Source organism: Engystomops pustulosus, chromosome 1 (assembly GCF_040894005.1).
Source record: "Engystomops pustulosus chromosome 1, aEngPut4.maternal, whole genome shotgun sequence".
NCBI lineage: Eukaryota > Metazoa > Chordata > Amphibia > Anura > Leptodactylidae > Engystomops > Engystomops pustulosus.
In genome coordinates this window covers 22,012,271-22,038,424 of record NC_092411.1, presented here as the reverse complement: position 1 = coordinate 22,038,424, position 26,154 = coordinate 22,012,271, and the positions used below count along the sequence as shown (strand labels likewise).

Below are 26,154 nucleotides of genomic sequence, written 5' to 3'. Positions count from 1 at the left end.
ACCACCACTTATATCCCTCCCCTATGTGCCGCAAGAAGGAGGGGAAACGTCAAAACATCCCTAACTGGAAGTGGTGAGTGCCCCCACTTTGCAAAACCCTGCGCACTGTCCCTATCTTACAGTACTAGTCCAGGGGCACCCTCTCTAATTGGTCAGTACCTAATTCCACAGTACATTATAAGGGTACTCAGTATGCTAATTAGTTTTTCCAGGATCAAGTGGGCGGTAATGTGCTGAAGCAAGGGGTCTGGCACCACCTAACTGACCCTGGTCAGTCTGGGTTGATAACCTATTATCATTGATCGCTTACAGATCATTGAAAATGTCACCCACTGAACAGCAGAACAGGCAACATAGGAGCCAAGTCTGGGATCAGGAACCATTAAATTCTCAGATGCTTTGGTCATATCAGGTCGTGGTATCTGAGAGGTTATCTTCAAGTAATGCAGCGCAGGAGATGTTCTGCTTCTATGGTGGCCCGTAGCCTTCTGAAAGCTTCCGCCATATTGTGCAGCGCTGGGACATATACAAATAAGATAATAGGACACTACATAGTAACAACATCATCAGTTGAACAATATGAATATGATGATATATAAGATGAATTATGATACACGTGCCCCATGGAGGATGAAGCGGGTGGCACAGAAGGTGACTTGTACAATGGTCAAGCCTTGCTTTAAAGTGTAACCGTCATTCGGAGCAAAAAAAAACTAAAATACATCATTCTGCTCCAGGTGTCCCTGGGAATCATTCTTCAAAGTATTTTGCCTCTCGGTCCTCATTTAGTTCCTTTTTTGGCCAATAGCAACCAGGGTTTCCAGCTCTCAAAAAAACTACAATCAGCAAAATGGTGGGGCGGGGCCTGCCTCCTGTGACATCATCACAAGCGCCTGCTGCTGACCAATGGCACCAGAGCTATCTATCTATCTCATATCTATCTATCTATCTATCTATCTCATATCTATCTCATATCTATCTATCTATCTATCTCATATCTATCTATCTATCTATCTCATATCTATTTATCTCATATCTATCTATCTATCTATCTCTCTATCTATCTCATATCTATCTATTTCATATCTATCTATCTCATATCTATTTATCTCATATCTATCTATCTATCTATCTATCTATCTATCTATCTATCTATCTATCTATCTATCTCTCTCTCTATCTATCTCATATCTATCTATTATCTATCTCCTATCTATCTATCTCCTATCTATATATCTCCTATCTATCTATCTATCTATCTATCTATCTGATATCTATCTATCTATCTAAGTAAAATTTCAGCACAGCACATGAGGGGACAGCTTGAAGACTTGGAGAGTCTCTCCTGCCATTTCCTGCTGTAGAGTGTGAGGTGATGGGGTAGGGGGATTGTGATAGATCTGCAGTTTGTGTCTGTGTGGATTATTTGTTTATATACAAGTGTATGGAAAGCTGAGGGAGAGATAAGTGTAAGTGTTTTGTTACTACATTAGTTAGTGTTCCTTGCAGCACATGAGTAAGTGCTGGAGCACAGAGCCATGAGGTGAACGGCTGAGAGAAAGGAGAGTTAAGGGGGTGTGTCTCCTGCTCCGTAGTCAACTCCTCGGTGAAGACGGGAAGTGCCTAGCAACAGCCATAGGAGAGATCACTGACATCAAGGGGAAGTCTGCAGGATACAAGAGGAAGGAGCAAGATTTGGGTAACTAATCCAATTGCAAAAGGGCTTAAAATTACCTGCACTACAACATGTCAAAAGTTTTTTGAAATGACGGTTACACTTTAAGTGATAGAATAAATAAATAAAATAAATAATGATTAATGGACCCGTCATCAGTCACTATCAATATTTACCCACATTTATTAAAGCCCCTGCACCAATTTTTGTCTGACTTTGCACTTTCTTTTCAGTGCAAACTGCTTGTACATGTATTTATAATGTGTCCATGTTATAGTATCTATACACATTAGGGAATGCATCATTTTATACCAGAAAATGAATATTCCACATTGAAATCTACAGATATTAGTGGGTTGCGTAGTCCTGGTACACAATGTTATCCACACCGTGTGATCAGGGGTCATGGTTTGATATTTGAGGAGTTGCTCAATGTTTGTGACTTGCACAATGGGGAAGGAAATCTAGCAGAGAATTACCGTAACTACAAAGCTATAGGTACACAATGGGCAGACTCTTCCAGGAGACTTAGTGCTGGTCACATTGTATCTACCAGCCCAGGTACTTGGATACAACCCCCCTCCGGGGGTCGCTGTGGGAGGGGGCTGGGTTTCTGTTTGGGTTAATCAGTGACCTCAGACACTGCGTATAAATCTGTCCCAGGAGTCATCCCCAGCATCAGGCACCATGACCCGCTGCTACTACATATCGGGGGTGATCGCAGTGCTATGCCTGCTGTATTGTGGGGGGACGGCCTCTGACGATGCAGGGTAAGTCACCCATCTCATTGCTCTGCCTTGTTATTGATCAACATTGTCTTTATTTCATATTATTATAGGACATCTACAACCAGGATGAAAGATTGTAAACCAAGCACACTGACATTCTGGTGTGTGCCCTCTCTTCCAGGATCTGCTCTTCTTTTAGCTTCTTATACCCTGTTTTTTGTTTGAAATGCTTTTAGAATTATGCAAATGAGCCTGAGGGGCTCCAGACTCTGTAGGCGTTAATGGATCCAGGAGCCCCTCACACTTATGTGCATAATTTTCTAAAGCCTTTTTTTCTGAAAAACATGGGCATAATAAGCTTAAAGAAGAGCAGATCCTGGCAGAGGGGGCACACACCAGTATGTCAGTGTGCTTGGTTTATAATCCTTCATCCTGGTGTCCTTTAAGTTTCTTTGAATAAAAAATATGTATTTTGGGTATTGACACAGAGAAAATGTGCAAGAACTGAAGGAACCGCACCTTTGGGTGACCACTAATATTGTCTCTAGATATGGGAATACTAGTGGTTAAGTGCATGATAAAATGCTATTTTTTTACTTTTACTAGCAAGAGATATAATGCAAGTTGCGGGGGTGCATTATACTTTACACCAATGCCGTGTGGTTTGTGTGCTACGTCCAGTGTGTACTGTGTCCTGTGCAGACCAGAGACAGATCGATACCGGTGATATTAAGTGTCTATTTAGATTCACTAGATCTTAGAATAAAACATACCCAGGTATGAATAGGTTATAGTCACAGACGCGGATGTTCTGGGATAGTCTCCATTCCTTGGTGGTCTTTAGCAAAAGAGATGCCTAGCGACCTGGTGGTCTTGTGTTGCATAAAGGAAGTAAAACCCTGTGAATATTGGGGGGTTAATTTTTAGGGAGTTTAAGTAAACCTACCGTCACAATCCATCATGATAAACCAGGAACACTTGAGGAAACCTACCACCAGGATGAAGGATTGTAAACCCTTAGACTTGTAGTCTAAGTACATTAGAGGGTTAATAATATGGTGGTATAGTATAATAGAGCATTATGAAGATGTAATACAGGGTAAATTCCTCTAGTCCAAGGCTAAAATGCAGCACTAGGAATGTTTTATGTACAAGGCTGTGGGCAAGAACCTTATTCCTAACATTTCTCAATGTCCAGGTGGGTTGGAGGATCACTACTGATACTGATACCCATATTCAAATGCACAGCATTATATGATAACATTGTGACTGCATGTCCCGCCCCTAGAGGGCGCTCACTAATAATAATAATAACTTTATTATCCTAATGGAAACTTAAAGTGTCACATCCGCAATACACATTTCCAGCCACAATGTTGACTAAGATAAAACACACATACAAACAATAAAAAACATAGATTACACACAAATATAAATCTCCCTATTTCATTTCTAAAATACCCAAAATACAATCCTGACTTGGTCTACCCCTCCTTACTACCCCAATGGTATAATTTTTTTCTTAAACCTCTCCGACCTGCATCGGATAAGAATAAAACGGGAACTGAAACCACTCATCTGTGCCCGGAGGACGTCATACATGGGGGGAGGGGGGTCGATATTATCTCTGATATTATCTATTTTCCTCAATATTCCAAACTGTACCAGTTCCTCCCATTTCTCAAAGGACGCGCCAACTATTGAGGAAGCCTTCTTAATTATCTTATGCAATCTTTGAATATCTCTGCTAGAGATACAGTTACCCCAAGCTGCAAACACAAAAGCAAATGCACTCATCATAACTACGATAAAAACATAGCATCATTGTCCTGGACACATCAAATGACCTTAATCTGTGTAAAGAGAATAAGTTACTGTTAGCGCGTCTTCATACCTTTTTGATGTGTTCATGCCAACTTAACTTATTGGGGTTCATTAACTGACTGGTCCTGCACGCTATCCCCGATCCGGACTGTACGACAATCCCGGGTTGTGACGTGATTCACGTAGCTCGTGCGCCCAATATCCTGTATGTGTCGCTTCCCCGCTCAGGTCCGCCGGAGTTCACCTTCTTCTTCCTGGTGCATGTAAGTGCATTGTCTTGCGACACAATCTAACTAGTTAAATCCCGCGTTTAGTCCGAATCCGTCGGATAGTCCGTCGGCCTGCCCCCCCCCCCCCAATTTGTGTCGCGTGAAAGCTGGCACTATTGTGACAAAATCCGATTGCGTCCGCCAAAAAAACACATATTCTGACGATAATGCGGACCGTGGACCCTTAGTAAATGAGCCCCATTGTCTAAAATAACACCCAGGTATGTGGAACTATCAATCTCCTCCACTTCTGTCCCTGCTATATTCAGTGGTCGGGACGTATCACCCCATCTCCGTGAAAAATTGATAACCAATTCTTTTGTCTTATTATCATTGATCATTGAAGACCATTTGACTTACACCACTCAATAAATGTGGTCACTGCCTGTCTGTACTCACTATCATCCCCCTCCTTAATACAGCCCACTAGTACAGAGTCATCCGAATATTTCTGAAGAAAGCAGCCTGGACCATTTTCCCTAAAGTCTGAGGTGTACAGGATAACCAAAAAGGGAGCTAACACAGTACCCTGGGGGGCTCGAGTATTACACACCACCTCATCAGACCATGAATTTCTTAACTTCACCCTCTGTTGTCTTGAGTTTCAGATATGTCATCAACCATTTAATCAAAATTGGTTCCACCCGCATAACCTGTAATGTCGACTCCAGCAGCGTCCGAATGATAGCATTAAACGCGCTGCTGAAGTCGAAAAACGTTAGTCGAACCTCTGTTTTTGGGGTTTCCAGATGAGCACGTAATCTATGTATTAGATTGCATCATCGAATCATCTACTCCCAGCCCGAGGCGGTATGCAAATTGTAGATAACCCCTGCAGAAGTGAAGGATATGTGTATAATCTCTATGCAGCAGGTTGATGAGTTCAAGTTCAGACCTCCTACATGGGCTCTGGAGCTGCTACTAATACTTTTTAGAACTTTTGAATATTGATACAATGTATAGAAAAAGTAGACTTTCAGTAAACATGATGTTGTTTCTAGGTTTCCAGAGAGGTTGCGTAGATCTGCTGCGGAGCCACTTCCCGTGGACTGTGAGATGGGCGACTGGACGGAGTGGAGTGAATGTGACCCCTGTACTCGGCTGAAGGTAAATATGGACTTCGGGTCAGGGGATGTTTGTGCTCAATATTAGGAGAATGTAGAAATATGTACTGTTATGGGAATGGCTGTCCATGTAATACCCGCACCACAGCAGGGGGCGCTCTCATAGAGGAGGAGACCCTTCTATATGTATGGACACAGAGAATCATCACTATGTCACTCGGATTATCCACCATTGCCCTCTTTGGTCAACCATCTAGGACAGTGGTGGCACTCGGAGCCCTCTCTGTGGGCACCTAGGCCATCGCCCCAGCATGAAGTTCACCAGACAGGACTCAAAGAATCTGCCTGCAGAATCTTCCTACAATGTTGGGTGAATTTGCCCTCCTCCTTTCAACTGTGTTGGTGTCGTTAGGAGGCTGAACGATTGAAAGTTGTCAAAGAACAAGAGAAATAAATTACTGCTTAAATTGCTGTGCTGGCACTTTGCAATAAATAAGTGGTTGAAGTTTGGGCACTCAGGCTCTAAAAGGTTCGCCATCACTGATTTAGGACCTTCAATGGACCAGTCTTCTCCCCCAAGACTATGATGGAAACATACGATGTCATAAGAGTCACATTAAAATTTACATCTTACAGGCTAATGCATCCTAGATATAATATAGCTATCACAATCATCCTTAAAATGAAAAGGGTTGTCCAGCACCACAACAAAATGGGGCACATTTACTTACCCGGTCCAGGTCGTGCGTCCGATATCCAGCAGGTGTCGCTGCTGCACTGAGGTCCACTGGAGTTCACCTTCTTCTTCCCGGTGCATGTGAGTGCTGATCTTGTGACACAAATCGTTTTTTAAATTCTGCGTTTTTTCCGAATCCGTCCGGTTGTCCGACGGCCACGCCCCCCGATTTCTGTCGCCTGAAAGCTGGTGCTGATGCACCACAATCCGATCGTGTGTGCCAAAATCCCTGGGCAAAATGGAAATATTCGGGAGTTTTTATAAATTTGGGTGCTACCAGTGGATATGGGTTTTTGATCCCACCTCCCAGTTGCTGTGGATAGAGTGATGTCTCCATGGTCAGTGGTTCTTATGGAGCCATTATGGAGAGAGATGTCCATAACCCTGTTTTTCAATGGTAAAACCCTAAACACTGGCCCATATTTATTATGGGCTTTGCACCAGTATTCTGACAATCTTTGGACATAAATAAATGTGCAAACTCATGTATTTATGAAGAGTGTCAGCCAGAATTTTGTCGTGGCTGCACTGTGTCCGTCATACAACAACACTGGGGCACATTTACTTACCCAGTCCAGTCGCGATCGAGCGGTGGGTTCTCCGATGCTGATTCGGGTCCGGCCGGGATTCACTAAGGTCCGTGCGCCGATATCCACTAGGTGTCGCTGCTGCGCCGAGGTCCGCTGGAGTTCACCGGAGTTCACCTTCTATTTCTAGGTGCAGGCAAGTGCGTGTCAAGGGACACTTTTTGTTTTTTAAGTACCGCGGTTTTTCCGAATCCGTCGAAAATGGGAAACCTGACGAAAATGCGCAAATCGGACCCTTAGTAAATAACCCCCATTGTGCACCTAGAGGGGAAATCCCGGGCATATTAGCACCATAATTGTGGCGCATGACCATTAAACTGAGTGCACCGTAAAAAAATAATTGGTGCCACAAGACGCCCTTAGAAAATTCTATTCCGGAGTGAGATTGTTTTGTTAGAAATGTCTGTCTAGCTCTTACTATTCACATACCCATCCTGTCCTCCCTCTGTTCTAGATTGCACACTAGTTAGGCTGGGTTCACATCACGTTTTATGTATACGCTAAGCGTATACGTCGGAGAGGCACCCAACATATACACTTAGCATATACATTGACAAATAGTGGAGGTATAGTTGTTGCGTCCGTCTGGCCACTAAACATCCAGAATGTCCAAAAATGCAGGATGGAAAGAGCTAAGCGATGCATGCGCTCAGCGGAGGCTATGGGGAGTGGATGAATTGAATTGTATTGAACAGTGTATATGTCGCTTGGTAGGAAGGAGGACCCCATATTAGGACATTGACATGACTGGGGGAACACCCCATCCACGTACACAGGGAAGCCCTGGGTGCCTATCAGTGCCAAAGCCTGTGCCATACATTGTAAGGACACATCAGAATCCTACTCATGTGTCCTTACAACATATAGCAAAAAACGAGGTGTGAACACAGCCTTACATGTCCATTAGTGTGGACCTACTTCGTAAGACCTGTTTTGTTTTTGTTTCAATGTTCTTCCATATATCTATTTTACACTCGCCTTAATATAAGTGTATGGAAGATGGTTACAAGTAAGGAGGAGCGACACGGCACGTGGTCCTTCACTCCAGGTGTTGGTGTTACAACATTGTTGTTCTCTGCTATATTGTATGGATTAATGTATCTATGAAAATGCATTTATTTTCTTTACTTTGTATGTATGTATAAGAAAAATATACTTGTATAAGAAAAATTAGAATGCAGGGATGCCCCAGATTAATGAAGCTCCGGTCTACCATAATGCACCGCACTCTGCACATAAGCGAGGCACACTGCACCTAGTGCCTTACTGCCTCACTATTAATAAATGTGGCCCAATGTGTTACCCGTTATGTGTCATTATCACCTATCGATATGTCTCCCTGTCCTTATAGTACCGCTCACGGAGCTACGTCAGGTTTGCCCAGTATGGCGGTGCCCGGTGTCTGGGTGCACTGGGAGAATATCAGCGCTGTCAGCCTCATGCCTCTTGTGGAGACTCTGTGATTGACTGCGGCAACGACTTTGAATGTGAATCAGGTAGGTCCCCAAAGGTAGGAATATAGGATCTATCTATTGTTCAAAGCGACCTGCTGTATGGTATAAGAGGGAGCCAGGGGCGTCACTAGGTGGAAAGATCCGGGACACGGGCCCTGGATCTTCTGTCCTGTCCCCCAGATGTCTGTGATCAGGGACACAGCAGCCCGAGTGGACACTTTCTTATACATTGGCCCTCCAGGAGACCGGGTTCGGGGTAACATTAGGGGCAGTGAGAGGGAGCAGGGCCCAACACCACCACAGCACAGGAACCTTCTCCAGCTTTTCAGACTCCCTGCACAGGCTGTCAGATCTGCTTCCCCCAGCAGCTTCTCACACAAGCCCTGTGCATGCCCCAGTGTTCATACGGAAGTCCAGCTCTTCTTAGTGAGCTGGCTCATTAGGCTCCGCTCTTTAAGAAGAGGCTCTTCTGGCTCCTTATTAAATATACAATAGGGAGCCTCAGGCCAGTCAATCACCACAAACCACTTTTAACCCAATTTTATTGGTGAGCCGATTAGGGGCAGCATTACGTGAGCTATTGGCTCACTGCGGGGAGCAGACTTTCGTCGTTCATGCGACAGAGCCGGCTCATTGTGCCCTCTCATTCGCAAATGACTCATAACTAATACAGAGGGTGAGGGAGGAGGCTGCAGCCATAACCTCAGCCCTGCCTGTCGTATAAAAAATTGGTTTTACAGAAAAAAAGATATGTTATATAGCACCTTTCATGTGCTCTGTGACTAGGCACTCGTCCCCTGGGCGTGGCTATAGAGGAGCAGCTTCAAACTGCTCCTCCATGTGTCCTTTTCAAATATATGAAAACACCCATCACTTGGCTTAGTGACGCCCCCTGCTCCTCTGCAGCCAATCCCAAATGATGGGAGTTATTCATTAATTTGAAAAGGACACATGGAAGAGAGGTTTCCCAAGGGTGGGTGGGGCTGTTCCTCTATAGCCACTCCCAGGTGACAAGTGCCTAGTCACACAGCACAAGGCATTGAAAGGTACAATATAATATATCTTTTTTCTGTAAAACCTATTTTCTATACAAAAAACTGGAAGTGTATGTACTATGCTCTGTGGGGACTGGGGGAGTGCTAAAAATGGGTCTCCTGGTGACAGGTTCCCTTTAAAGTTCTCTAGGGGGGAGGGGGTCTCAAAAAGTAACATTTAGAAAAAAAGGTTCAAATCATCCCCCTTACCCTAGAACTGATATAAAAATAAACAAATAATTAACATGTTAGGTATTACCATGTCCTTAAAATCTTTCAAAATATAATAATGGTTACTTCCGCCATTTAACCCAAATGTCTGTGTCCACCTTCGGCCAATCCAACTTTTTAAGTTTTCATGAAACACTTCTAGAACTTTCAGCCTTGGACCCCAGTTCTAAATCTGCACCAGCCCCTCTCCCCCCCCCAGGTGCTATTTCTAGGACTGTGTGGCAATGAGACACCAGGACCCTGCTGGAACTTTTACTCTTGTTATATGTTGCTGCCGCCTAGAAAAGAGCGCCACCTAGGAACAAAACACTGCTGAATGAACCCATGGTATTGGTGCTGGTCTCTGAGGTCCTAAATCAACAGATTTTGTTTTGTTGCACTTTTCCAGGGAGATGCGTAAAAAGAAGGCTGATGTGTAATGGAGACAACGACTGCGGAGACAACTCTGATGAAGAGTGTGACGATGGCAGGGACCCGAAACCTGTCTGCCGCACAGAAATGTCAGAAATAGGAAGAACAGCAGGTAATGGGTAAGTACTATAGTAATGCTTAATAATGCAAAAAGGAAACGTGTGTCTCCAATACATGTATGTGCACCCCTCAATGAATCTATAGCACCATGTAATAATGACTGCTCAAATAATTAACACTTTCTGACCCGGAGCCGGATTGGCCCCGTTAATGCCGCGTAGTCCGTATATAAATAACCACACAGAAACCATTGCTAAACCCTTCTCAATTGTGGGGTGACTCGGGGTCGGCCACAGCTTTATTGAAACCATTAATAATTTAACCATTTCTTTATTTGAATATATACACACTTTTAACCATTTACGCAACACCAGATAACACCCTGTATGCCTGCCATATGTAAGGGCATGTAGGGCAGTGTTATGCCTAAAAAACCGCCCATTGTGGCAAATATATACGAAAAAACTATATAAAAAAGGGAGGGAGAACCGATGAAGAAGAGGGTGAGTCGCTGCTGTGCACAGTATTTAAGCATCACCTCCTGTACCGCCCACGTTGCTAGCCACGCCCCCAGCACACATCTCTCTCATGCATGAAGATGAGAGAGGGAAGAGCAACCTCCACACACCTTCTATTGTATTCTGACTGCTAGCCACCTTTGAGCAGTCATTAGCCCAACGGCTATACGCCTAGGGGCTATCAAACTACTCTATAATAAATAGGTCCTCCCCTATACAGACATTACAGGAAGGAAGTGTGTGTCTCCAATATGTCCTCCCCTATACAGACATTACAGGAAGGAAGTGTGAGTCTCCAATATGTCCTCCCCTATACAGACAATACAGGAGGGAAGTGTGTGTCTCCAATATGTCCTCCCATATACAGACATTACAGGAAGGAAGTGTGAGTCTCCAATATGTCCTCCCCTATACAGACAATACAGGAAGGAAGTGTGTGTCTCCAGATGTCCTCCCCTATACAGACAATACAGGAAGGAAGTGTGAGTCTCCAATATGTCCTCCCCTATACAGACAATACAGGAGGGAAGTGTGTGTCTCCAGATGTCCTCCCCTATACAGACATTACAGGAAGGAAGTGTGAGTCTCCAATATGTCCTCCCCTATACAGACAATACAGGAGGGAAGTGTGTGTCTCCAGATGTCCTCCCCTATACAGACAATACAGGAAGGAAGTGTGAGTCTCCAATATGTCCTCCCCTATACAGACAATACAGGAGGGAAGTGTGTGTCTCCAGATGTCCTCCCCTATACAGACAATACAGGAAGGAAGTGTGTGTCTCCAGATGTCCTCCCCTATACAGACAATACAGGAAGGAAGTGTGTGTCTCCAATATGTCCTCCCCTATACAGACAATACAGGAAGGAAGTGTGTCTCTCCAATATGTCCTCCCCTATACAGACAATGCAGGAAAGAAGTGTGTGTCTCCAATATGTCCTCCCCTATACAGACAATACAGGAAGTAAGTGTGTCTCCAATATGTCCTCCCCTATACAGACAATACAGGAAGGGAGTGTGTGTCTCCAATATGTCCTCCCCTATACAGACAGTACAGGAAGGAAGTGTGTGTCTCCAATATGCCCTCCCCTATACAGACAGTACAGGAAGGAAGTGTATGTCTCCAATATGTCCTCCCCTATACAGACAATACAGGAAGGAAGTGTGTGTCTCCAAAATGTCCTCCCCTATACAGACAACACAGGAAGGAAGTGTGTGTCTCCTATATGTCCTCCCCTATACAGACAATAGAGGAAGAAAGTGGGTGTCTCCAATATGTTCTCCCCTATACAGACAGTACAGGAAGGAAGTGTGTGTCTCTAATATGTCCTCCCCCTATACAGATAATACAGGAGGGAAGTGTGTGTCTCCAATATGTCCTCCCCTATACAGATAATACAGGAGGGAAGTGTGTGTCTCCAATATGTCCTCCCCCTATACAGACAATACAGGAAGGAAGTGTGTGTCTCCAATATGTCCTCCCCTATACAGACAGTACAGGAAGGAAGTGTGTGTCTCCAATATGTCCTCCCCTATACAGACATTACAGGAAGATACAGACAATACAGGAAGGAAGTGTGTGTCTCCAATATGTCCTCCCCTATACAGACAATACAGGAAGGAAGTTTGTGTCTCCAATATGTCCTCCCCTATACAGACAATACAGGAAGGAAGTGTGTGTCTCCAATATGTCCTCCCCTATACAGATAATACAGGAGGGAAGTGTGTGTCTCCAATATGTCCTCCCCCTATACAGACAATACAGGAAGGAAGTGTGTGTCTCCAATATGTCCTCCCCTATACAGACAGTACAGGAAGGAAGTGTGTGTCTCCAATATGTCCTCCCCTATACAGACATTACAGGAAGATACAGACAATACAGGAAGGAAGTGTGTGTCTCCAATATGTCCTCCCCTATACAGACAATACAGGAAGGAAGTTTGTGTCTCCAATATGTCCTCCCCTATACAGACAATACAGGAAGGAAGTGTGTGTCTCCAATATGTCCTCCCCTATACAGACAATACAGGAAGGAAGTGTGTGTCTCCAATATGTCCTCCCCTATACAGACAATACAGGAAGAAAGTGGGTGTCTCCAATATGTCCTCCCCTATACAGACAATACAGGAAGGGAGTGTGTGTCTCCAATATGTCCTCCCCTATACAGACAATACAGGAAGGAAGTGTGTGTCTCCAATATGTCCTCCCCTATACAGACAATACAGGAAGGAAGTGTGTGTCTCCAATATGTCCTCCCCTATACAGACAATACAGGAAGGAAGTGTGTGTCTCCAATATGTCCTCCCCTATACAGACAATACAGGAAGGAAGTGTGTGTCTCCAATATGTCCTCCCCTATACAGACAATACAGGAAGGAAGTGTGTGTCTCCAATATGTCCTCCCCTATACAGACAATACAGGAAGGAAGTGTGTGTCTCCAATATGTCCTCCCCTATACAGACAATACAGGAAGGAAGTGTGTGTCTCCAATATGTCCTCCCCTATACAGACAATACAGGAAGTAAGTGTGTGTCTCCAATATGTCCTCCCCTATACAGACAATACAGGGAGGAAGTGTGTGTCTCCAATATGTCCTCCCCCTATACAGACAATACAGGAAGGAAGTGTGTGTCTCCAATATGTCCTCCCCCTATACAGACAATACAGGAAGGAAGTGTGTGTCTCCAATATGTCCTCCCCTATACAGACAATACAGGAAGGAAGTGTGTGTCTCCAATATGTCCTCCCTATACAGACAATACAGGAAGGAAGTGTGTGTCTCCAATATGTCCTCCCCTATACAGATAATACAGGAAGGAAGTGTGTGTCTCCAATATGTCCTCCCCTATACAGATAATACAGGAAGGAAGTGTGTGTCTCCAATATGTCCTCCCCCTATACAGACAGTACAGGAAGGAAGTGTGTGTCTCCAATATGTCCTCCCCTATACAGATAATACAGGAAGGAAGTGTGCATCTGATGATAAATCTGGCATAGTTTAAGTCAGTGTAGCCTAACTCTGGACCTCCTATTAGCCCATTTATTTTACATCTAAAAAATCTGTCAAAATGACTTTTGTCCCCTTTGACATACTAGTCATTAAAGTCTCTACAAACAAGGAATAGTGGAGAAATCTTCCCCAATATTACTTCCATACTAAAATTTAACAAATTAGCTTAATCTTGCATACCTAAGACGCTGCCTATAATAACTGCTGCATTTATATGATTTGTCTCATGTCTATGATGTAACTTTTTCTAATATTTATTTTATTGTGTTAAATTCTCTTTCTTTTAGTTTTAACTACCTTGGAGTACAAACAGTGGGTAACCCCTTTGACAATGAGTTTTTCAATGGGCTTTGTGATAGAGTCCGTGATGGTAACACAAGAACCTATTACCGCAAGGCGTGGAATGTGGCTGCTCTGAACTATCAGGTAAGTGATCTGAGGCTCTCTGTATTGTGTAATTTCATTCTACTATTACATATTTACCCCTCAATGAGCATTTGGGAATCAATTGGGAGAGTTATTGAGTGCTGTGTATATGATGGAGCACTACACTGCAATTCCCTCATTCACCCTGGTTATTGTATGATCACAGGTACATTAGTCCCAAAATCAGGGTTGTTTTACAATAGTGGTCTCAGTTATGTCAGAAAGCTTTACTTAAAATATTTAAAACATGTTGAAAAGAGTAAAAGAAAAACTAAAAATAATTGTGCATTTTTAAAATAGATATACACTCACCGGCCATTTTATTAGGTACACCTGTCCAACTGCTCGTTAACACTTAATTTCTAATCAGCCAATCACATGGCGGCAACTCAGTGCATTTAGGCATGTAGACATGGTCAAGACAATCTCCTGCAGTTCAAACCGAGCATCAGTATGGGGAAGAAAGGTGATTTGAGGCCTTTGAACGTGGCATGGTTGTTGGTGCCAGAAGGGCTGGTCTGAGTATTTCAGAAACTGCTGATCTACTGGGATTTTCACACACAACCATCTCTAGGGTTTACAGAGAATGGTCCGAAAAAGAAAAAACATCAAGTGAGCGGCAGTTCTGTGGGCGGAAATGCCTTGTTGATGACAGAGGTCAGAGGAGAATGGGCAGACTGGTTCGAGCTGATAGAAAGGCAACAGTGACTCAAATCGCCACCCGTTACAACCAAGGTAGGCAGAAGAGCATCTCTGAACGCACAGTACGTTGAACTTTGAGGCAGATGGGCTACAGCAGCAGAAGACCACACCGGGTGCCACTCCTTTCAGCTAAGAACAGGAAACTGAGGCTACAATTTGCACAAGCTCATCGAAATTGGACAGTAGAAGATTGGAAAAACGTTGCCTGGTCTGATGAGTCTCGATTTCTGCTGCGACATTCGGATGGTAGGGTCAGAATTTGGCGTCAACAACATTAAAGCATGGATCCATCCTGCCTTGTATCAACGGTTCAGGCTGGTGGTGGTGGTGTCATGGTGTGGGGAATATTTTCTTGGCACTCTTTGGGCCCCTTGGTACAACGCCACAGCCTACCTGAGTATTGTTGCTGACCATGTCCATCCCTTTATGACCACAATGTACCCAACATCTGATGGCTACTTTCAGCAGGATAATGCGCCATGTCATAAAGCTGGAATCATCTCAGACTGGTTTCTTGAACATGACAATGAGGTCACTGGACTCAAATGGCCTCCACAGTCACTAGATCTCAATCCAATAGAGCATCTTTGGGATGTGGTGGAACGGGAGATTCGCATCATGGATGTGCAGCCGACAAATCTGCAGCAACTGTGTGATGCCATCATGTCAATATGGACCAAAATCTCTGAGGAGCTTCCAGCACCTTGTTGTATCTATGCCACGAAGAATTGAGGCAGTTCTGAAGGCAAAAGGGGGTCCAACCCGTTACTAGCATGGTGTACCTAATAAAGTGGCCGGTGAGTGTATTATAGTAGTTATAGTCACATAACATGATACCACGTTGAACAATACAACAATACAAAAGTTACCACTGTGAAAAAGAAAATTAATTTTCTTTTAAAAACAACTCCGTTCTTGAAGTGGTTAACAATTTTTTTATTATCAGAAACCCTAGTCAGTCGTCCATAGCTAATAGTTAACAGTGCCCCAGGCAGCCAATAGTCATAGTGTCTGCCTCCATTAGACAATAGTTATAGTGTCTTCCCCAACAGTAGCCAATAGTTACAGTGCCTGCCTACAGAGTAGCTAATAGTCACGGAAGCTGCCCCAACAGTAGCCTGTAGTCACAGCATTTGGCACCAAGTAGCTAATAGTCTGGCAGCCCTTCCAAAAAAGGGCCAATTGTCACATCGGCTGCTCGAACAGTAACCAATAGTCACAGCTTCTGCCTCCACAGTAGCTCATAGTTACAGCACCTGTCCCATTAGCCAGCAGTAACAGTGTCTGTCCACATAAGCCCATAGTCACAGATCCCCTAGAGCAGTGGTGGAAAAACTATGGCACGGGTGCCAGAGGTGGCACTCAGAGCCCTCTCTATGGGCACCTGCACCATCAACCCACCTCAGAGTTCTCCAGACAGGACTCAAGGCCTCTTGCAGTCTCACACAGCCCAGAACCCTAGAAGGATGCTACAATGATAACCAAAGCTATTTCTCCTTCTTTCTACTGAATTGGTGTCCCTAGGTGCCTATACAATTTGAACATGTGACAGAGCAGGGAGTAAGTTATTGTTTAAATTGTCGCATCGGCACTTTGCAAAAAATATGTGGGTTTTGGATGTAGTTTGGGCACTCGGTGTCTAAAAGGTTTGCCATCACTGCCCTAGACTATCCTATAGTCAAAGCTCCTGCCTTGGTCACAAAAGCTGTTCCCAGTGGCCTACTCTACAGGCTCCCCTCTTCATTCTTCTCTAGCTTCATCCTGTAGTTGGCCTATGGTCTTCAGCAAGATGGAGCTGGCTTCTCCCTAGCGACGAACAGCTTTCCAGCTCTCATTGTGAACTGAAAATGCACAGTGTTAAATTTACTATAAGAGGAGATAGTATTAGTGCCTAGTTTCCTATGTACCGTGGAGCCTTACTACAATTGTGCCTGTGTCGTGAAGAGACGTGTGCACAGATATGGCTGCCCCATATACATATATTTAGGAATGTTTTAATAAATAGTAGGGAAAATGTGTAATAAATGATTTTAATAATATACGTTGCCACACTATCCCTTTAAATTACTTTACTTGGATGGTACATAGAAATATAAACTGTATGGCAATGGAGTCTAAAACATAGATGGGATTTTACATCTTCTTCGCGTAGTTAAAACAAAAAGATGTTGTAAACCGTTGGATAAACATAGTAATAAGTAAAGATAGTAAATTTATAAAATGGAAGCCCAAATTGTAATTTTAAAACATGCAAAAAATTACTGAAAAAAAGAAAGTGATAGCAGTTTACAGAACATGTGAAAAATATGGCTGTAATGTGCTTAAAACTTTAGATACTCAATAGGACTCCTTAGCAATTGGAATTACACTGAGTTATTCCATTACAAAAATTGTTGTGTAAATTAGGACAAAATGAAGTACCGTACATTTTGTAAAATTAACAATATTTTTATTATCTATTTTATAATCTATTTATTATCTATCTTACTCTAGACCAAAGCTGATAAAACGTTCACCACCGAGACCTACGAGGATTCCGTGAGTCTTTTAACGGAGGTTTTAAATGAAAAGACCCTGGATCTCGATATCTCATTGACTGTCAAAGTAACACCTGACTCTTCTTCTCGGCTGAATGGCAGTAAAATTACAGGGAATGTAGGAATAAACGCATCAAGAAATGAGAGTATTAAAGCAATCAAAGAATATTCTTCAAAAAAGGTAAAACATTAGATATTCACGGTTTATAATACAACTGTTAAAAAAATTACATCAAGAATGTCCCAAGTAGGTCTCGACTTGGGTAATAGGAGGTCATTTATCGATACTAGTAAAAAAGCCTCGTAGGAAGTGTTGTCTTGGCAGGAAAACACCTTTAAGAATATGTTAGATCCACATAGAAGATTAAAGTATAATAGAAAGCCACCAATGCAGAATGGTGAGGATAGTGTTGAGGGAACCTACATGGCTGAATTGTGTATTATGTATTGTCTATGTAGAACTTAGAAGAAAGTGTATTCTTTCATTTATTTTTTTCCCCAGAACAAAGTTTTTTTGAGGGTTTCGGGAGCTATACAACTGGGGACCTTCCAAATGAGAACTCGAGGCACCACGTTATCGACAACTTTCATTGAAGACTTGAATGCGCTTCCTTCATCCTACCAAAAGGGAGAATATTTTGCTTTTATAGAGATGTATGGAACTCATTACTCCTCATCCGGAACCGTTGGAGGGAAATACGAACTTGTTTATGTGCTGGATTCCATAGCTATGAAATCGAAAGGTACGGTATATGACGGTACGGTAGTGCAGTGTCCCCCAACATGTGGGCTTTTCGTAGTTGCAAAAGTCCCAGGATTCCCTGAATGCACTACAATGCTGTGAGGCAATGATGGAAGGAGGAATTTTGGAATAGGTGGAAAGCCACATGTTATCGAACATAAAGTATGTGTGACCCTTCTCTGGCTAATCTACCTATATTTTTACTACCCCTCACCATGTGCCAGTTCTCCACCAACAATTTTACTACTGTGTCAAGGTATCCAAATGAAAATATTCAAAATCTGTCAATTTGTGTGTACAGCATCTACAGCATCTTAAATGTTATGTCTCCATGGTAACAGACTACACCAAGCCCCATGTAGTCTGATGTTGTAGTCATATTTCCTGCCACTTGTTTGCTACTTGAGATAGAGGAGAGATCAGTGATGGAGAAACTGTGGTGAGCCCAATCTCCAACCTAAATGTGGAACACAGAGGTGTAACAGGACAACCAAATTTGGAGACTACTATGTTTTATTTTCCAGGGGTTGAGGATGGGTCTCCAGGATCATCACTGGGACAGATTAAAGATTAGAATACACAGAGTTGGCTGTCAGTAAGGAGATGTATAGGACTGTAAATGAGCTGTGTACATAATACAATTTTACAATTAATATTTTTTTTAAAAACTTGGCTATTGAAGTATAAATTTCAAAATTCTCCAGGACCCTTCAAGGGTGGCGACATATGCATCGAGACTAGATTTTGAGAGAAATTAATATATTAATGCTATACTGTAGTCACTGAATTGTACTTACCTGCCATTTCAGAAATTACCACCGAAACCGTCACTCAGTGCCTTGGATTTGATGCTGGAATTTCTGTGGAAGCTAAAGGGGTTGATGTTGCAGCTAAAGTAAAGCCAAAAATCTGTGAAAATATTGGTTCTAGAAAAAAAGGTAATTTTTTTTTTCCTGATGTCCCCCAGGCTTTCTATATTTATATCCCTATAAGGCAGGGCGTAGTAGGATGCCATCCAAAGTGCAAAACACTGCAGACACATTGGGGCTCATTTACTTACCCCGTCCCTGGCGCGTTCCCCGAAGTGCATTGTCCGACTGGAATGCACTGTGCCGCGATTCACTAAGATTGTGCACCCGATATCCTGCATGTGTCGCTTCCCCGCTCAGGTCCACCGGAGTTCACTTTCTTCTTCCTGGTGCATGTAAGTGCTGATTCTTGCGACACAATTTGAAAGGTAAATCCCCCGCTCAGTCCGAATCAGTTGGATCGTCCGGCGGACCGCCCCTCCCTCCCTCCCCCCATTTCAGTCGCAGCAAAGCCGGCGCAGCTGCGCCAAAATCCAATCGTTTGCGACACAATCCCCTGGTAAATACCTGTCACAGCCGCGCAAATCCCCAAAATTTCAAAAATCCGACGAAAGCAAAGCCACGGACCCTTTGTAAATAAGCCCCATTGTACTTTATTGTACCAGAAAGGAAAAAGGATCCCTTGTCCAATTCTCTTGATAGACTAAAAATACAAAAGTTAAAAAAAATTATTAAAAAAAATAGTCAAACACCCGTTTTTATGTCCCCATTTATTGTAAAAAATATTTCAACAATTTTCTAAAATGTTTAAAGTACTTTAAATATCATCACACATATTTTCCCTCTGTGAAGGAAAAGAAAAGGAGTTGCCAGATTACACTTTTGGTCAGCTCTCCTTTTTTGCCAAATTTAAAAAAAATGTTAAAAAAATCATCAAAAAGCAGCACAATAAAATTAAAAAGTAACCCTTGATCAGGAAATTGTGAGACAAAGCAAATTTAAAAACAGCTGTAAAGTATAAAAACTTTTGCCTAATACACGGTAAGCAATTCTCTAATTTACTCTCTTTGGCTATCTGCAGTCGTTTGCCTGCTAGCAGGTGCTTTACCTTGTTCTTCTGGCTGTCTTTGTTTGGTTGGTTGCCATGGGAATCCGTGACTAGATAGTGGAGAAAAGTAGAGGAAGGGTGGATGTCATTGTGAGGAGCACTATCAGATGTGCACGCTTCTGATCAGTAGCCTGCTGGGTGCAGGAGAATATCAGTCCCGGCAGCATGTAAAAAAAACTCTAGGACCTTGAGTGATGTCACAAGCATGTGACTGATCACATGCTTCAGGTCATCCAATTACTAACAAGCTGCAGTCTTTATGCATCCCGATGAATGGTATGTAGCAGAGCTGTTTGTGTATGGAAGTGTAATGCAGCACTAATTGGATTCTAATGAATTCTAATGAATGACATCAGATCCTGCACACAGATCATGGTGTATATACAGTGAAACCTCTTTGCACAGCAAAGAGGTGGTGGTCTGCAGATAGGGTAAAGCTTCCATAGGGTATAATGGCAAAAAAATGTAAAAAAATTTTCTCTCTAAGAAAAAGTTAACAAAAGTTGATACGTGGCATATATGTAATGGTGCCATTCAACACCCTGACCTGTCCCACAAAAAACAAGCCCTTCATACATTGACCAAAAAATTGGATTGTATATGCAAGCCCTTTAAGGAAGCTATTTAAAAAAAAAAAACCTTAAAAGTTAAAATCCTGTTTTACTAGGGAGCACGTAACAATGTATGTTTTCCTATCCCATAAGTGAATGAATTTGTGATCGTTATGATTGTAGAGAAAAGACAACACAAAAATGAAACATAGAAACACTGGGGCTCATTTACTAAGGCCCCTTCCACACTAGCGAGTGTGATGCGATGAACTCGCATCACACTCGCAACGCAAGCTGCCGGGAACGCACGGCCCGAACCCTGCACCGCGGGAGTGAACTCAGCATGTCAGTTCACTCCCGCGGTGCAGGGTTCGGGCCGTGCGTTCCCGGCAGCTTGCGTTGCGAGTGTGATGCGAGTTCATCGCATCACACTCGCTAGCGTGGAAGGGGCCTAAGGGTCCTGCGGCCGCGATTCCATCAGGGTTTCCCGAATATTTCCAATTGTCCCGGGTTTTTGGCGCACGCGATCGGATTTTTGCGCATCAGCGCCAGCTTGCACTCGACAGAAATCAGGGGGCGTGGCCATTGGACAACCCAACGGATTCTGACAAACCGCTAAATTTTAAAACGGAATTGTGTCCCAAGATCAGCACTCACATGCACCGGGATGAAGAAGGTGAACACCGGCAGACCTCAGCGCAGGAGCGACGGATTCAGGAACTCGGGCAGACCCGAATCCTCGTCGGACAACGCACCGCGGGATCGCGACAGGACCGGGTAAGTAAATCTGCCCCATTGTTGGGAAGTGATGATTCTAATTATGTTTATCTCTAGGGGACACCGACAGTCCTGCAGTTATTGAAAACATCGTCTCATTCGTGGAGGGAGGAACCGTCAATTTTGCGACCCTGTTAGATGAGAAGATTGCCCGGAAAAACCCGGATGTGGATGTAGAATACTTTATGAAGTGGGCATCTTCCCTAGTGGACGCTCCAGCTATAATTAATAGAAAGGTAAAGAGACAGAGCAGCAATAGCGGATTATAATATGTGAGGTTTCAGGGACTCCTGGGGGTCCATAGCTGCCTTAAACATTGATCAACTATGGTCCTGCACTCTAGAGGTAATGAGGAGAAGGAACACCGGCTCTGCACTACTGGATACTGCATCACTGCAGAATAAACCAGGGACACTTACTCATAGATCCAGGCACCGTGACTGTGGTAATCTTCTTATACTGGTTATCTATGGCCTCCTTCCTTCTAAAATTATGCTAATTAGTCTGAAAGGAGGTGTTACCAGAGTGCCCCTCCGTGCTGTAAGTTCACAGGCTGTTACACTTAATAATGATCACTTCCCCCATCCCACCGTGTGCTGCAAATTTCCTCTGCTGCAGTGAGATTATATCAGGCAGAAGAAGGGGGGAGTGTGACACACTGCAGAACAGGGGGCTCTGGTGGTACCCCAGGAGCCCTTCAGGCTCACTTGCATAATTTTAAGTTGATATTAGAAGGAAGGAGGCCATGGATAACAAATATAAGAAGATACCACAGTCACAGTGTCTGATCTATGAGTAATGTCCTGGTTTATCAGGATGGATTTTTCATGGTAGATTTCCTTTAATCTATATATGGGCTCTGCACAGTACAACTTTTTCTATTCTTTCATATACAGTGCGGCACATCAAATCATTATTATTCCTATCCTGTATATATGGGCACAGCACAGTACTACTACTCCTATTCTGTCTATGTGGGAATGCTACATAACTACTACTCCTATTCTGTATATATAGACACAGCACAGCACCACTATTCCTATCCTATATATGGACACAGCACAGTACTACTACTCCTATCCTCTATATATGGGCACAGCACAGTACTACTACTCCTATCCTGTATATATGGGCAAAGCACAGTACTACTACTCCTATCCTCTATATATGGGCACAGCACAGTACTACTACTCCTATTCTGTATATATGGGCACAGCACAGTACTAATACTCCTATCCTGTATTATATGGACACAGCACAGTACTACTACTCCTATCCTCTATATATGGGCACAGCACAGTACTACTACTCCTATTCTGTATATATGGGCACCGTACAGTACTACTGCTCCAATCCTGTATATATGGGCACAGCACAGTGCTAATACTCCTATCCTGTATATATGAATACAGCACAGTACTAATACTCCTATTCTGTATATATGAGCACAGTACTACTACTCCTATCCTGTATATACAGATACAGCACAGTACTAATACTCCTATTCTGTATATATGGGCACAGCACAGTACTACTACTCCTATCCTCTATATATGGGCATAGCACAGTACTACTACTCCTATCCTGTATATATGGGCAAAGCACAGCACTACTACTCCTATCCTCTATATATGGGCACAGCACAGTACTACTACTCCTATTCTGTATATATGGGCACAGCACAGTACTAATACTCCTATCCTGTATATATGGACACAGCACAGTACTACTACTCCTATCCTCTATATATGGGCACAGCACAGTACTACTACTCCTATTCTGTATATATGGGCACCGTACAGTACTACTGCTCCAATCCTGTATATATGGGCACAGCACAGTGCTACTACTCCTATCCTGTATATATGAATACAGCACAGTACTAATACTCCTATTCTGTATATATGGGCACAGTACTACTACTCCTATCCTGTATATACGGATACAGCACAGTACTAATACTCCTATTCTGTATATATGGGCACAGCACAGTACTACTACTCCTATCCTCTATATATGGGCACAGCACAGTACTACTACTCCTATCCTGTATATATGAGCACAGCAAAGTACTTCTACTCCTACCCTGTATATATGAGCACAGTACTACTACTCTTATCCTGTATATATGGACACAGCACAGTACTACTCCTCCTATTCTGTATATATAGGCACAGCACAGTACTACTACTCCTATCCTGTATATATGAGCACAGCACAGTACTACTACTCCTACCCTGTATATACGTGCACAGCACAGTACTACTACTCCTACCCTGTATATATGAGCACAGTACTACTACTCCTATCCTGTATATATGAGCACAGCACAGTACTACTACTCCTATCCTATATATATAAGCACAGTACTAATACTCCTATCCTGTATATATGAGCACAGCACAGTACTACCACTCCTATACTGTATATGTGAGCACAGTACTACTGCTTTAGTTTTGTATTTTTCTTCTCTGCAGCTTTCTCCTATTTACACCCTGGTTCCTGTTGACCTAAAAGATGCTTATAAAAAGACAAAGAACCTGGAGCGCGCTCTGGAGGATTACATGGATGAATATAGTGTGTGTAAATGCCAGCCTTGTCAGAACGGGGGCACGGTGGTGGTGATAGACGGGGAGTGTGCATGCAAATGCACCAAATTTTATAAAGGTCTGGCCTGCGAGGAGCTGAAGGATCCAAAGTTTGGTGGTAAGTAACGTCATTGACATCATTTTCATACAAAGTTTCCAAATCTTCTGTCACAGGATTTAGAGTTACAAATGTAAGGCAACTGGCTGCAGCAGGAGCCCTTCTAGGGCCTAGGGTGCAGCACAGCAACAGAAACTGATCTCACTTCCCCCTTTCCAATTTTATAAGTGATCTGATGCCAAGGAGTCTCAAAACCCCAGGAACGGATATCAAAACTTTAGAAATCAGATGAGCAAAAGGGAAGTTGTTTTGCTCTTTTGTTTTTCTAATATAAAATTTGGAAAAACTAGATTTCTAATTTTTTTATTCATAGGTCAGAAAAAGAGTAGTAACTGCATGTAAATATACCCACTCAGAGATATCAAAGTCAGACTACTAATAGCTCTGTACATGAGAGTGTGCTGAGAGTTCCTCGCTGTGGGAGAGGGAAACAGAGCAGTTGCATTCACAGTATTGCAATATATTTTTTGAAGGTTGCTGCTATTATTGAGCCATTTCTTCACATTGGGGGAGATTTATCAAGCTGCCTAAGAGTAAGAATGTCCTTAGTTGCTCATGGTAACAAATTACAGCTTCCCTTTAAAATATTCATGAGCACTGGAAAATGAAAGCTGACCTGTGACTGATTGCCATGGTCAGCTTCCCTTCTTGCCCTAGATAAATCTCCCCCATTATCTCTGTTGCCATTTTGGCAGAATTGTTTTAGTTAGTTAAATATTTGAGTATAAACCATCAAGTCTTTATGTAAAAATCAATGATCATTCCATGAGGACGTGCTGAGGCTTCCCTGCTATGAGAGATGGAAGCAGAGCTGCATTCACAATCTTATGTTTTCTAAAGGTTACTGTAGAAATCAGATACTTGAAATACTAACAGGAGGAACTTATATATTGACCACTTACATGGACTTACCGTGGAAGTTACTGATCTGCCAGTTTCTTCTTCTCTAGGTCAACGTTATCCCGTTAATGCAGGATGGAGTTGCTGGAAATCCTCCAAATCCTGCATAAATGAAGAAGAGACTCGAACCAGAACCTGCAATAACCCAGCTCCGCAACCAGGTGGAAAACCGTGCGTCGGAGAATCTGTGAGGAAAGTGCCGTGCCAAGCGGACATTAAATAAGCTCCGGTTACATGCGTTTTTTTGTTTTAGATTCCACAATATCTTCCTTTTATATCTATACATCTCATCCTAAGGTCTGCCATATTCTATGGTAACCAGAACCCCAAAGGAGCCCAGTTCTGAGTCCTTTAGATCCATCAGTCACCCTTACATAGTTACCCATCTGTCTCGCTATTAGCCCCTTTTGGTCTGTTACCTTTTTATATATCTGATGTTCTAATAAAATTCTTCATATGAAGCTGTCAACGTCTCTCATTCATTGGTCATTTATTCATGATGAACTGGAGAAAAAGCATCAGTTTTGGGATCTTCCCTTACCGATAACACTTGAGCATTGTCTAGACAGGATACAATTGTTTCCACTTCTTAGCTGAGAGCAGGACTAGCTATGCACAGGGAAATATAGAAGATGGCACTCAATCCGATTGGATAATCAATGCTTTTATTTTTGTACAGGTCCACTTAATTACATATGACGTTTCAGTCGGAATGACCTTCCTCAGATGCGGATTGTACTTGAAAAATGATCCTGGATTTAAGAGAAAGGAGCGGTATCCGCCGTCACAGAGAACAGAACGCGGCTGCTATACAGCTAAGGTCCGGAGCGGCGGATACCGCTCCTTTCCCTTAAATCCAGGAGCATTTTTCAACTTTTTTACAGTTTTTTTTTTAAACTTTTATTATCTATTTGTATATGTATGTTGTATTTTACTTGTTTGTATATGTATAACTGTGATCATGAATGGAGGTGTTGTTGTTGTCGTTGTGACAAAGTCAATTTCCACTATGGGGACAATAAAGCATTCTATTCTATTCTATTCTACAATCCGCATCTGAGGTCATTCCGACCGCATCATCATATGTAATTAAGTGGATCTGTACAAAAATAAAAGCATTGATTATCCAATCAGATTGAGTGCCATCTTCTATATTTCTATGTATATATGGGGTTAAGACCCTAGTTTGGCACCATCAAAAACGACAATGAGTGCTATGGAATTCCCATAATCGATTGTAGCTATGTACAGGGTCTCTGCCTCTGAATGGAGACAATTGTATCCAGTCTAGACAAT

The 26,154-nt window shown here is 42.8% G+C and overlaps 1 protein-coding gene across 1 annotated transcript; it reads left to right on the top strand.

The window, feature by feature from the left end:
* Positions 1 to 2,144: 2,144 nt before the first annotated feature.
* Positions 2,145 to 25,323, top strand: LOC140118033 (complement component C9-like). Its single transcript, XM_072135409.1, has 11 exons — positions 2,145 to 2,445; positions 5,498 to 5,603; positions 8,235 to 8,379; positions 9,991 to 10,132; positions 13,888 to 14,026; positions 17,222 to 17,446; positions 17,768 to 18,008; positions 18,817 to 18,945; positions 21,310 to 21,488; positions 23,730 to 23,958; positions 24,909 to 25,323. The coding sequence occupies exons 1-11, from the start codon at positions 2,363 to 2,365 to the stop codon at positions 25,079 to 25,081; spliced, it is 1,791 nt and encodes a 596-aa protein (XP_071991510.1). The 5' UTR covers positions 2,145 to 2,362; the 3' UTR covers positions 25,082 to 25,323.
* Positions 25,324 to 26,154: the final 831 nt, after the last annotated feature.